This window comes from Lutjanus erythropterus, chromosome 17 (genome assembly GCF_056507025.1).
Source record: "Lutjanus erythropterus isolate fLutEry1 chromosome 17, fLutEry1.hap2, whole genome shotgun sequence".
NCBI classification, from domain to species: domain Eukaryota; kingdom Metazoa; phylum Chordata; class Actinopteri; order Lutjaniformes; family Lutjanidae; genus Lutjanus; species Lutjanus erythropterus.
Genome location: NC_139333.1, coordinates 5,599,144 through 5,613,343, shown reverse-complemented (window position 1 = coordinate 5,613,343; position 14,200 = coordinate 5,599,144). Strand labels below are relative to the sequence as shown.

Sequence of the window (14,200 nt, the reverse complement as noted above, 5' to 3'; positions counted from 1 at the left end):
AGGTATGGTGTCTGATAAGAGGGTCTTCCCCACCAAGGATAACAGCTGGGTGAGTCTGGCTCGCAAACCCTTGATTGCTGACAACAAAGAGCTGGAAAAGATCTTCAAACCGCACAAGCAGATCTGTCTGCTCAACCTGCCAGCAGCAGAGAAGAAGGCGAGCAAGACTGGGAACATTGGTACGCTGCTGCTACAGTTTTATCTACATATGGCATAATGTTAGATTAGTACTTGACTACTGCAGAATAACCCAAATCAAAACAGAGATCCTGACAATTGCTGTATAATTGCCTTCCGGTACTAGGAGACCGAACGAACACAATACCTAAATTCAGCGAGAAGGACCGATCCTTGTTCCTGGAGATCTGTGGGATCCGCCAGCTGTCGGACTGTGTCAAGACTGAACCTCAGACTGAGAACCTGAGACCCTGTCCACCGATGCAGGCCATGGTGCGCTCTGTGATCCCCTACATCCAGAGGTTCCTCTACCACCACGACGAGCTGTGTGAAGTCTACTCCGAGCTGATTGACAACAACATTGGAGAGAAAATCAGGCGACTTTACTTTGGACAGGTCAGATCATCACATCAAGTCAGGATACCTGATGAAGGTCGTCCAGACACATCATGATAATTTTATTTATTTTATTTTATCATTTTTTTCAATGAAAAATTGTGAAAATTTCAGTGAAAATTGTGATTTAAAAGAGATCATTTCCATTAATCCTGAATCATAGTGCTGCAAGGATTAGTCATCTGAAAGAAATTTTTCATCTATAAATCATTTCAGTATTTTTTCAAGCAAAAATGTCAAGCATTTGCTGGTTCCATCTTCTTAAATGTCAGGGTTTCCTTCTCTTCTTTGTCATTTATGATAGTAAATGAAGAGTCTTTTGGGCTTTGGACTGATTGTTGGACAAAAGAAGCAATTTGAAGACATCAGTTTGGGCTCTGGGAAATAGTGAAAAACACAACTTCATGACATTTAATAGACTAAATGATCTGTTGTGAAAAAAGGCAGATTAATCAATAATGTAAATTAACTGTTAGTTGCAGCCTTGTTTAAAATCCCAAAATCTGTCAAAATAATCACAATATAATTTTTTTGCCGTATCATGCGATCTTATCATGAAATATTTATCATTAAGCCTTTTTCAGCTGCACAACTTTCTTCTTGCTCCACACCTCCTCGGTTTCTGTTGAGCCAGATTTGCTAACATAAAAATGCTGGGCAAATTTGCACTTAACCTGTCATTTTTATTTGCTCTTTGCACCTAATTTACTGAGGCAGAAGCTCATTATGCAGTCATCGCAGGGATTGTATTCTGCTAAAGAAAAAGGGCTCAGTAGGTGCAGTTCAGTGGTGGATTGTCTGAGATCACCAAACTCAGGAAAGAAATTATAATGAGACGGTCGTGATTTCCACTGAGTGTTCTCTGTACTGTAGCCATCTCTCCCTGAGATGTCACGACTGGTTTGTTTTGCTGTGGCTCGTACAGACTGGTCTTAAAAATATACGTTCTTCTTCATGACTATGTAACACACACCTTACTGCAAGCAGAGTACAGCAATAATTATTATAAAGTACCCACTCTCAGACTCTTGGCTCAGAAAGTGAGGACAAAGCACAAGCATAATGTATTCTGGAACATGCTGTATGTCCAACTGAAGCCGTTGTCTGGTTGTTAACAGGTGGGGAAGCTGTACATTCGTTACCAGCTGGATGTTGCTGACGGTGAGGTGGTGGAGCTGCAGGATGTCATCTGTCTGCTGAAGGACGAGAAGGAGCTCTACATCCAGAAAGATCACCTCTCGACCAAGATGGAAATCTGCAGGTATGTGTGTTTTGTTGTCAGGCTAATTCTTCGTCATTTTTTAAAAACTCTGTGTAATCAAGCAAAGTTAACTTAAGACATGTGCCCTTTTCCCCACATTGCTTTAACACACTCACACCTGAAAACTTTACTGGAACAGTGAGGTGTGAGCAGTTTTCTGGCCTATTTTGGCATTCAAGCTGTTGATTGTGTCCATTCAAAATCATTTTCTCTGAACTCTACAGCAGCTCCAGTTTCCTCTCTCTTCTCATCTTTTTGCAGCTGTGGAAAAAGGAAATTTAATGAATAAGGGAGCGAGTGAAACAATATATGTTATAATATAAGACCAGTAACATGTTGTGAAGCCACCCAAAGGTTTACTATTTTTCTCCAAATCTTCAGTTCTTATCTGTTACAGTGGTTGCCAGGTAAGGTTACATCTTTGGGCGTTAGCTTTTGGTTGCCAGAAAATGATAATATGGTTGCCATTTTCAGTCACCGTGTATTTTAAGTAATACAGATTCTATAGAGTGTTTTCACAGCATGCTTGAGTCTGGAGCTCGGCTGTGCTGAAAGAACTGAACACGAACAACTCACAATTGTTCAAAACAGTCAATTTTGGTCAATCGACCATTGTGTGAATAATAAACTAGTTTCTCATTAGTTGAATTCTTTAATAAATTGGTTTAATGTTCTTGTTTAGATATTCTTACACATCTCTTATTCCCATTTTTCTATATTGGTGTATATAGTAGTATAATGCACATATTGTTTACATATTTTTACATACTCAGATTTCTATTTCCTATCTTATAATTTCTTAATTCTTATATATGCTATTATTCTTAAATGGGAGTAACAGTAATGCCAACAGTTTCCTTTTGATCAATAAAGTATTTCTGATTCTGTTATAGATTACTTATCAGTAGAGAGGTTTGATCTGTGCCTTCTAACTTTTAAATGGTACACAGTTCTATAACTGATATGGTCCTGTCAATGACAAATCAAACATTATATAGCATGAACAAATCATGATGTAATCCATTTCATACTTACTCTTATATCTGTTAAGTGTGTCTGTGTTTGAATTGTGCCACTGTGTGTGTGTGTGTGTGTGTGTGTGTGTGTGTGTGTGTGTGTGTGTGTGTTCCAGGGAGCTGGTGAAACTTTTCTGCACAGAGAAAAGCCACAGGAAAGAGCTGATGCATTTCCTGAACAACCTGATACATTTGCCCAATGTAAGTGATATCTGATCCCTTCAGACATTGATCACTAATCCACATCCAGTGAAAAGGCTCTTTGCTCGCTCACGGTCACCGCTGTCATTCCCTGTCTTTTACACACTTTACCGTCACCGCCGCAGAGCTGACCGTGGCTGGAACTAATAGGCTGTTTCCCCGGAGGGAGTCACGTTTAGATTACACGGCAACTTGCTCTCGTCTCTGTGGAGCCGTGCAGCAGCAGAGACTCTGTAAAGTCAGAGAGTTAAAAGGTTAACAGGGCTCACATCAGGTCTCAACTTTGATCCATCCTTGTTAAATATCCTTTCTTTGAGACATGCAGTAGAACTGCACTGCATTATGTATTCGATATTGAAAGTTGGAAAAGGCACAGCTGTGTGATTTAACTTCTGTGCCTGGATTTGCCCAAGTAAATAAAAGTGGAATTCTTGACTGTTTGATTAAAGATTTTAATGATGTTATTCTGAGGCGTAACATCCATTTAATACACTGAAGTCAGACTGATGCAGATATGAGAGGCTTAGGGGAAAATGCGTCCAGATCTGCCTCTCAACTTATTATATCCGCTTATTACTTTAGCTTTTATATTATTCTGGGGAATTGATCGAACAGTTGCTGGCTGTACATGTTAATTAGGTCATCAACATTTTAACGAGATGAGACATCTCTATGGCAAAGAGGTTAGGAATGTCTGCCATTTCCTCTGCTGGCAAGAGATTCTGAAAGTTCTTTTTGTAAATCCTCAGTTTCTGTATTTAATACCTCAATTCACTTAAAGAAAGCAAGCCATGAGTTGTAGACTGAATAATGAAATTGAAATTCAGATTAAGGAAATCTTTAATATAAAACAAATGTAATATCCCACTTCAGTTTAGGTCTCAGGCTCGCTGCATATTGTCACTGCAGTCATTAACTGTGTTTGTGTTCGCAGGATTCTGGATCCCTGAAGAGATTCTTGGTCAAGGAGGACATAAGAGAGCTGCCCAGTGAAGAGGAGCTGTGGGAGGTCCCAGAGCCCCCCAAATCAGAAACTACCCTGGAGAGAGGTACGAAGGGCACATAGTCAAAGTTCCCACAAACTTCATCACTGCATTTAAAGGGATAGTTTGGGTTATTTGAATTGGGGTACTATGAGGTACTTACCAATAGTCAGTATATTGCAGTCAGCACACCCCCAGTTTGGAGAGGCAGTTTAACTCTACTTTTCATTGCTTTTCTTTGTCGTTGGACAGTATTTTATTAAGTAAACAGTTTTTAATAAAAGCCAAATATGGCTGTCTCTAAATCCCTCCACAGGCAAAATCATTAATTTTACCTCACAGAAGATGAGAGTTGTTAGTCTACCGCTGCCTCAATCTGTTTAAAACACCAAAGTAACTCAAGCAAACTAACAGATCGAGGCAGCAGTACACCAATAACTCATGTCTTCTGCGAAGTAAAACAGCTGATTTTGCCTATGAAGGAGAGTGATTTTTGTATAAAGGCAGATTCCCACTGGAAAAGGCTGGCTGACAGCAAGGTACAAGAGTGAATATATTCTAACTACAGAGCACACTCAAACAGATTGAATTAACTTTTGCTGCTGACCCTGTACGCAAGATCTCAAAAGTCACTAAAACTAGCAAGAAAGTTGTCAGTTTTAGCACCGGCTAAATTCCTGGACCCGCAGCTTATATTTTGACCACCCACTTCCTCCTGCAGCAAAGTTAAAACCATCCATGCACTCAAGATTTGTGCTGGGTCCTGCAGGGACTAAATGTACTCAAGAAGTCACATAAATAAAACTCCACTTTAAAATCCATCATTTCCATTTCAGCTACTTTTGAATATCACTATGCCAATCATGACGTATCATCAGGTAGAGACAAATGTCTTCTGCTACTGATAGCTAGCTAACATCCCCTTGGATGCAGTGACACAAAGTGGATCTGTTCTTAAAATGGAAACGTGATGAGGGAAACAACCTTTCAACATTATAAGCTCTAAAGCGTGTGGTGCAGAAATATGGCCCTGAATACATTACATTTGGATTCATAATGGCAGGGAGTGATGCCAAGCTGAAAGCACTGTTTTGGATGTTATGAAATCACTCCACAGCCCACTTTATTTTTCCACCTTTTCTTTGTCATGCTATATACATTATTTCTCATTTATTTGGGAAGGAAGAGAAAATGTTTAACAGTCTAAAGTTTGAGAACATCTGTACTCCACACATGCAAGGCGAGGGTAGCGGTATACAATTGGTTGCAGTCTACAACCCAAAGGCTAGTTACCACTAAATCCTACACACTTTTCCTTTAAACGGTAATTCTGTTATGATATATTATATTATATTTTTTATAAATCTTTAAGAGCTGAACCCAGCTGAACTGGTGCATTTGTTGGGGAATATTTCCAGCAGCAGATCAATACACATTTAGCAGGCTAATGAGCATTTCCATCAGCAGGGTGGTATGTGGGATTGAGTCAAAATAAACTACAATGTGTGTTCATGGTAATGAAGAAACATGTCAGTCCAACACTGATGTGTCTTTAATAGTTTTTGGACGATTAAGCTCTGTGGCACAAAGGAAGAAAATATATCAGGCTTTGATACACACAAAAGACTACAGTGTCCAGCTGTTTTAGGAAAATATTTAGCCGTTTACAGACAGGATAGGGAGGTCAGAAAATATTGAAAGATAGACCAAGGGCTTGATGGTTCTGGTATATGTAGGTACGTGCGAATGACAGTCTGATGCAGACCATCAGCTGTAACTCAGAGCTGTAACTGGATCATGCGATGAATTCTGACACTGTGCAGCTTTTCTCTGAGTCTGTGTGAAAGTCACATCTTACATCTGCAGTTTCTCCAATTCTCTGTGTGACACTTGCCCCGATTTCCATTACCATTTCATAATATATAAGTGTTTTTCTTCCCAGTCTCAGCCCTGCACAACTTGCCTTCTACACACACACGCACACACACACACACACGCACACACACACACATACAGATAACTGGTGTGTTTCTCACATATGCTAATTCGGGTTTGTTCGCTGTTGTGTGTGGCGACATAAAAGAGCAGCTGTTGCCAGGGCTCAAAGAGCGAGAGGAGCAGATCCCTCACTGCAGCAAAGAGCACACGCACACACTAGCTCTCAGACACACGCACACACTTACATCTTCAAGGATTAATATGATCAAAAGACTTTTTCATTACAAATCTGTTTTTATGGCATAAAACAGGCTTACATATGATTGGTGTTTTACAGCTTTTATCCAGTCTTGGTCTTCTTCCTCTTCTCCTCCTTTGGTTTTAACTAACTGAAAATGTTGTGCTTTAGGGCTGTCGAGGACTTACTCCCCAAGCAGCGCCCCAGAGGAGCCATCTCGCCCTGCACAAGAGGATGGGGAAGCGACGCTGGTTTGCTGGCCGCCTCGAGCATCCATACTGAACACAGGAGCCAGTCGTACAGGTACATGGTTGCTTGAGCTTGGTCATTTCTTCACAGTGCCAAACTACATGTCCGAACTCCCACATTTTAGACACAGGGAAAATGCCTTTAGATTAGTCACAACTGATACAACTGATCATGCTATTTTAAATGATTGTCTGGAAAAAGGGTTAGTTAAATAAATAAATATCTGCTGTAGCACTGAACTGGTTTTCCAGGTTTCCTCCTTTGTTCCTTTGACTTGTGGAGTGCCTCAGGGATCAGTTCTTGGACCTACTGTATTTTCTGTGATCTGTGTTGTGTCTAATTGTTTTTTCTCCTGTTGGATTTTTGTTGATTTTCTGTGTGGCAACAGCTCATGCAGACAGCGGTGTGGTAGATGCTGTCATGAAGATGTGGCCGCCTCCCGCTGCACCTAAAGACAGAGACCCAGAGAAGGACATCACCCACAGAGGAAGCAGCCATGGCATCCCCCAGAGTCCCACCCACACCCCCAGCAGCAGCAGCAGCAGCCACGAGGCAAACCAGCCAATCAGGATCAGCAGACCTCCAGACCAGCCTGGCCCTCAGAGAGTCCAACCAGTCCCACCTCACCCTGCTGCAGTGACCTCCAACACACCGCAACCTCCAGGTCACACATTCAAGAAACCTCTGCCGTTGTTCAGACCAGTTCAGAGTTGCATTGAAAACCCTGCTACTGCTTGCAGCAAATATAATGATTCATTTAAAGCTGCACTAATCAAGAATTTTGTATTCACAATGGATCAAATTACTGATCAAAATGCTAATTTTTAATTAGTAATTTAAAAGAGATCATGTGTAGTAATAAACCCACAGAGAATCATCACCCAACTCTGCAGTTCTCTTCAGCTTTACAGAGCCTTTAAACCTTTTTTAGCTTATTACTGTTTTTTTTTTTTTTTCGACCAAAAGCTCAACAACCACAGTGAAAAAGTTTTGATAAACTATCTGTACACTATCTGCCCACCTACAGGCAGAGAGACAGCAAATTAGCAACAAGCTAGTGAAGATAGTGGAACATTTAACTGGGGCCGTATTACATGAACTTCCTAACTTGAAGATCCTGTCTTAACTGTTGGTAACCATGGTAATTAGGGTTAAGACCAGATTTAGGAAAAAAACATTTGGGATTAACATTTCCTAACCAATTTTATTAATCATATCTCAGGTTAGGAAATCTTAGATACTCAATCCAACGTCACTTATCAGCTTTTATCAACTCACTGACCTTGAAACATAAACTGAAACATGCAAATATTAGAGCAATCACAACAACAGACACGAGACAGATGAGTAAGACATGTTGGTAGCGTCTGTAGAGACATTCACAGATGTTCTTTTTGGGAAATATACAACAATGCTAACTGGAAATAAAAGAAAGCGAGTGAGCTAAGACAGCAGCCACAGACACAGTCTCCACTGTATCTGACATCCATTGTGGAAAAAGCAATGAAAGAGCAGCCGCAGATTTAACAAGTAAACTAACTCTACTGTTAGCTACCGTTAGCTAGTTAGTAAGTTAGCTACCACTAACTGATGGAAAAGTGAAAGGTAGGACAGCTAAACAGTTATCCTGAAGTTAGAAGAAGTTATTTAAGATTTTGGGAAGTTAGGATACTTGTGTAATATGCTTCTCCTCATACCAAATCTTGAAGTGTTAAGACTTAAGTTAGGATGTTTCTGTGCTATGACCCCATACATTTTTTCAGGTATTAGTAGAGACCAAAACAGAGCTAAAAGTAGAATAAATACTGACTTTTCACCCTTCAGGTCACTAGTAACAAAACCCTATATCTGATGAATGTATAAATAGGCATTAGTTTGGTAACAATTTCCTCAGTTGAAAGTATGTCCACGTTATGTTTTCAGATTGTTTTGTTGCCCATGAATAGCCAAGTACAGCTTTAACTCACATGTAAAGCTGAAAAAAAATGTGATGTATTATAAAGTTTGTCACCCAGCCTATAATGCAGAACTAGATCATGATCGTTCAGAGTTACTAGCTAGTGCTGGTAATTATTTGATGCTCTATCAGAGGAGATATATGACGTCTAACCACCAGCACCACACTATGTTGAACTTCTAGGAGCTATAAAAATTAATATTGACAGTAACAATATTTGGTCTTTTCTTCTTTTTTATCTTTTATTATTCTACCCAAAAAAGTTTCTCTTTATAGAACTATTCATATTAATAGTTATTTATTTTAAACCACTGACTCTCTGTCAGTGTTTAAAAAATGTGCAGTGGCACAAATAAAAACTTGAATGATTTTAAAGATGCAATAATACATCCTGTGTTAAATTCTTCCATTTGGTCTGGTCTGTCACCAACAGAGCGCAGTCAACAGAGTGAGACCACTGAGTCTGCCAGAGCTGAGGATGGAGAAGGAAGCCTCACAGCTCCCAACCCTCCATCTGCACCGCCTGCTGCTGCTGAGACGGCCAGCGACCAACCGGCTCCAAACAGCCTGTAGGCTTCTTCTCCTCATCCCCACAAATCTGACAAAATGAATGTGGAAAACTAATGTTGGTTTTCACTGTTACATAATCCTGACCCCCCCCCCCCCCCGACCTCGCTCTCTGAACTGATCCTCCTTTTGTGTCTCTGTCAGCGTCGTCCCTGAGGCCGTGGTGCTTTCCGGTATGTTCCAGGGGACCGCAGCCACTGCAGAGACTCCGCGTCCTCCTCTGAACCTGGACTTCCCTCACTGGAACAACGCACAGGCCACACTGGAGGACATGGAGCTCACCTGCAGGAGACCCAGCACCGTCAGTATTACTTTTTTCAACAAAAATTTTGACAATAAGTATTCATTGATGTCCTCTTATTCTGTTATTTAAATTGTGACAACATAAATGAAAAAATAAAATAAAATATGCCCTGATGAATGAATAGGAGATGAAATAGTGGGCTCTGTCTTCCAAAGAAGAACATAAATATAACAAGGCTATAATGTGACGATGAATTTTGAAAATGAGACAAGTGTCGAGAAGAATACAGTTTTATCAGTAAGTGAGAGGAGGCGGGACTATGTGGGCTCTGCAGCGGTGTGTATCAACTCGCAGCCAGAGAGAAGAGAGAGCGAGTGTGCAGCTGGTCCCGGAGTATCAATGCTGCAAAAAACGGGCGTTGAAAACATTTCATATATCCAGTATCAATATTTATCTGCAAGACACAGAGCACACACAGAGTACCACAGAAGGGCCATCACAGTCAGTATTCATGACAGCACCAGCTTTGCTGTGTCAACATATCGTTAAATTAAAACTGAGCCGAGCTGACAGTAAACGTTGACTCCTTCTATGACATCAACATCAACTCCTTTTATGATTTTGTACTACTCATAAACAGACACTAACAAATTCAGCAAACATTTAACATGATTTGGTATTAGTTTTAGCTCCATGTAAAGTGAATTAACATGATGTTTCGCAGATAATGTTAGTCTGCCTTAACAACACAGTTTACACATTTTTATTGCTGATTTATTAAATTTGGATTGTACTGAGTGAGCCGTAAATTCAGCAGAAGATCTCAGTAATATATAGTGATATATAAACAGTAAGGCGGCACGGTGGTGCAGTGGTTAGCACTGCCGCCTCACAGCAAGAAGGTCCTGAGTTCGATCCCCAGGTTGCTCGGGCAGGGCCTTTCTGTGCGGAGTTTGCATGTTCTCCCTGTGTCTGCATGGGTTCTCTCCAGGTTCTCCGGCTTCCTCCCACAGTCCAAAGACACGCATGCTAGGTTGTAGGTGTGAATGTGAGTGTGGGTGGTTGTCTGTCTATGTGTCAGCCCTGCGATGAACTGGCGACTTGTCCAGGGTGAACCCCGCCTCTCGTCCAGTGTCAGCTGGGATAGACTCCAGCAGCCCGTGACCCTCACGGAATAAGCGGTTACAGAAAATGAATGAATGAATGAATATAAACAGTATGTTTTATCAGGTAATAAATATGATCAGTCTCTGATAACCAAAAATCATGCATCAATAAAGCAAAATTATTACATTCTCTTTAAACTAACTACAGCTAAAACATTGACTAAGTAGACAGTAATGTTGACTAAAATTAATCTAGAATTATGACTAAAACACCAACTGAAATTAGACTAAAATGTTGACTAAAGCTTTGAATAAAATTAGACTAAAACAGTGACTAAAGTTAGACAAAAGCATTTACTAAAATTAGACTAAGATTATCACTAAAATGTTGCCTAAAATATGACGAAAACAGACTGAAATTAGTCAAAAACATTAACTAAAACATTGACTAAAATTATACTAAAACACTGACTAAAGTTAGACAAAAATTGAAAGTTCCACTGACTAAATCTTTATGAAACAAACGATCAAAATGTGCCTTTAAGGAACTCAAATTTTCAGTAACTGACTGATCTTAAAACAAGATGGAATTATTTGTCAAATTTAACACTGACCACATGAGATGGTCTGTCAGCGGTTGAGCGTTTTGTTTCTAATTTTCTAAATTATGCTGCGTGTGTGTAGGTGGTGTTGTCAGATGATGCGATGGATTTAAAAGCAATCGGCGAGTGGGGGGAGCAGCTGGTCAACTCCTTCCTGTGCCACTGGAAAGACAGCAGCGACCCCAGACGACCCACACAAATCCTGTGGTGCAACCAGAGCGGAGAGAGCGGCCAGCCCTACGACTTCAAGCTCACTTTTGGACCCGCTGTAGAGCCGGGGGTGGTGTACGTTGAAGTGAAGGCAACTGTAAAGAAAGAGAGGTCTTTCATCCACCTCTCTGCCAACGAGCTGGACTTTGCACTGAAAGAGAAGGAGCGCTATCACATATTCAGGGTGTACAGCGCAGGAGATGCCCAGAACGTCCGCCTGTGTCGCATTCAGAACCTGGCGCAGCATCTCCACACCAAAGACCTGGCACTTTATCTGTTTGTATAAGTCCTTTGTACATTGTGTGTGTGGAGATATTTGCACTGTATTAAAGGCATAGTTCCTGATTATCTGAAGTGGAGTTGTATGAGGTACTAGTAGATGGGCATTAGCTGGAGTAGAAACCAGTTGGATCGCCCCCAGTGGGGAGAAGCAGAGGATTACATGCACAGAAGCTAAGCAATGTTCTGCTGTGGAAAAAGTTAGCAACAAAATATATTTTACCCACTTAAAAAAGACCCACCAAAACAAATCTGCACCTGTTTAAGTGTATGCTATATTTTTAATATTTTCACCACTTTTCCTCGCCATCAGACAGCTTTTTGCAACAGGGAACCACTGTTTTAAAAGCCACATATCGCTCTCTCCAAACCAACCAAACTCCATTGACAAAATCAGTCATTTTACCTCATAGGACTTGGGAGTCGCTGGTCTACTGTTACCTTGATCTATTAGTTGTTTTTATTGTTGTGTGACTTTGATGAATCCGAACTAAACTTTAAACTTTAAAACCCCAAAGTCCCACAATAACACAAAAAAACCTAACAGTAACTCTGTGTTGGATTGGAGAGAGCAATATCTTGCTCATGTAACAGTGGTTTGCCATCAGAAAAAGCTGTCTGACAGCAAGGTAAAGCAGTGAAAATATTCTGTGCTGTATACTTGACCTTGTCCCCACAGCAGTACATCGCTTACCTTCCATGCCGGTACTCCTGCTGCTTCTCCAAACTGTGAGCGTGCCGACTGCAATCTGTAATACTGCAGGTATGATAAGCACCTCATACACCTGAAATAACATAATCTGAACTATCCCTGAAGCCCACACCACAATGACACGCCAAAACATTTATATGCCTTTTAAAATTCATCCTAACTGCACTGATATTAGTTCTTTTAAATGTGCTCTTGATACCTACTGAATGTTACTCTGCGTGCAAATGAGAAAAAATGTGCACATTCCTTTTTAAATTTTTTCTGTCCAAGATATTTTTATTGCCAACAAACTACACACAGCACCGTGTTTTCTACTAAGTGTATGATTTTAAAGTGGTCAGTGGATGTACTGAATGTTTTTAACCTTTTTTTATTTCCCCTACCTCACCTTTACTCTAGCATTCCTTTGAAATAAACTCCTTTTTTCTGTCAGCCTGTTTTTATGTCTTAAATACGCTTACAGACAGTTCTGGTACATCATTAGCAGTGAGAGATTCTGTCACCCTAACCTCACTGACAGATGAAGTGATTATAGCTGAAGTTTAAGTTAAATCAAGTGGAAGTGCAGCTGACTGGACAGGTCCCTCGCAGGCTCCCATCATTCCTGGTAATTACACTGTCAAAGTGAACAGGCTGTACTTGGGTAGTGCAGACACACACAACATCTATATGATGTTCACGCAGCTCCATCCAGACTCCTCTCCATACAGTTAATACTCCTCAAAGAAAAGGCCATCTGACATTCTGCCCAGTGCGAGCCTGAACTACAGAAAACTACCAGCTGAAGGATGTTCCACATTTATTGCTTTATAACTTATAGAAGCCTCTTTCCACTGAAGTGATGAAAACAGATCCAAACAAAACAGCGACTTAGTCTCTCAAAATAATGAGAAGATAGAAATAGTATCTACATTGTTATTTTGAGACACTAACTTGTTGTTGTGAGATACAAACTCATTATTTTGAAAAGGCTTGTCATTATTTTGAGTTACTAAGTCTTTATTTGCCATTATTTTGAGTTAATTATTCATTAATTTGAGTTAGTAACTCGCTATTTTGATGTAATAACTCATTATTTTAAGATACTAACTAATTTTGATTTAGTAACTCATTCTTTTGAGTAACCAAGTCCTTATTTTAAGGTATTATGGTATTATTTTGAATTACTAACTCATTATTTTGATGTAATAACTCATTTACTAATTCATTGTTTTGGGATACTAACTCATCATTTTGAGTTATTAAATCATTATTTTAGGATACTAACTCATTTTGATTTAGTAACACATTGTTTTGACTGACATCATTATAATTTAATAACATTATTTTTAGTTACTAACTCATTATTTTGAGAAATTTTCTCATTATTAATGACTTAAAGGATCTTTTTTGTGCACAAAAGTGAAAATGGAAAAAGGAAGATTCTGTGAAAAGTAGTGAAACTTCCTTCTGACTGACTCACCTGGATGCCCAGTGAAACCACCCCAGAGCCACAGTCTGTATACTTCACTGGGTGTAGGATGGTAATCTGTACAAACCAGGACACTTATTACCCATGTGATGAGTGCTGGTGGAGAGATGGGAAACAGCCTCTGGGGACAGCACCTCCCTATTTTCATCCTGTGATGCAACCACTTGGTAACCAGAGGGCTGTTTTCTACAAAGAATCAGTCATGGTTAATGTGCCACTGACAGACTAAATATATGAAATGAGCCAACTGCAGCATAATTCTGATGAGAACGAAGGCTATTCATTGTAAAGCTGTATATATAATGCTGCTCATGAAAAACAACTAAAGGCTATTTGTCATGAATACAGTGCAGCATGAGGATCAGTTGAATATTGCACCGATGTTGTGTCAGAGAGAAGAGTCATATTGAGCCGTAGTCATGAGACAGAACAGAGATGACTACCAGGTGATATTTGTTTATCCACCAAGAAGCACATTGATATTAGAAGAGGGACTCCTCCTGCACTGCACACATGCCCCCTCTGTATTGCACTTATGAGGCATTCAGGACAGCCTGTAAACTTAAACTTCAGAGTGATTTTTGGATTCAAAC

The 14,200-nt window shown here is 40.0% G+C and overlaps 1 protein-coding gene across 1 annotated transcript in view; it reads left to right on the top strand.

Moving 5' to 3' along the window:
• Nucleotides 1–11,977, top strand: part of LOC146311585 (uncharacterized) — a 54,823-nt gene extending 42,846 nt beyond the window's left edge. The window contains exons 37-46 of the mRNA XM_084740364.1: nt 3–183; nt 294–573; nt 1,692–1,834; nt 2,967–3,051; nt 3,986–4,100; nt 6,382–6,513; nt 6,848–7,123; nt 8,850–8,985; nt 9,128–9,284; nt 11,018–11,977. Of these exons, the coding sequence (XP_084596490.1) occupies nt 3–183; nt 294–573; nt 1,692–1,834; nt 2,967–3,051; nt 3,986–4,100; nt 6,382–6,513; nt 6,848–7,123; nt 8,850–8,985; nt 9,128–9,284; nt 11,018–11,431 (1,919 nt within the window). The 3' untranslated portion in view covers nt 11,432–11,977. The remainder of the gene's footprint in view (nt 1–2; nt 184–293; nt 574–1,691; nt 1,835–2,966; nt 3,052–3,985; nt 4,101–6,381; nt 6,514–6,847; nt 7,124–8,849; nt 8,986–9,127; nt 9,285–11,017) is intronic.
• Nucleotides 11,978–14,200: the final 2,223 nt, after the last annotated feature.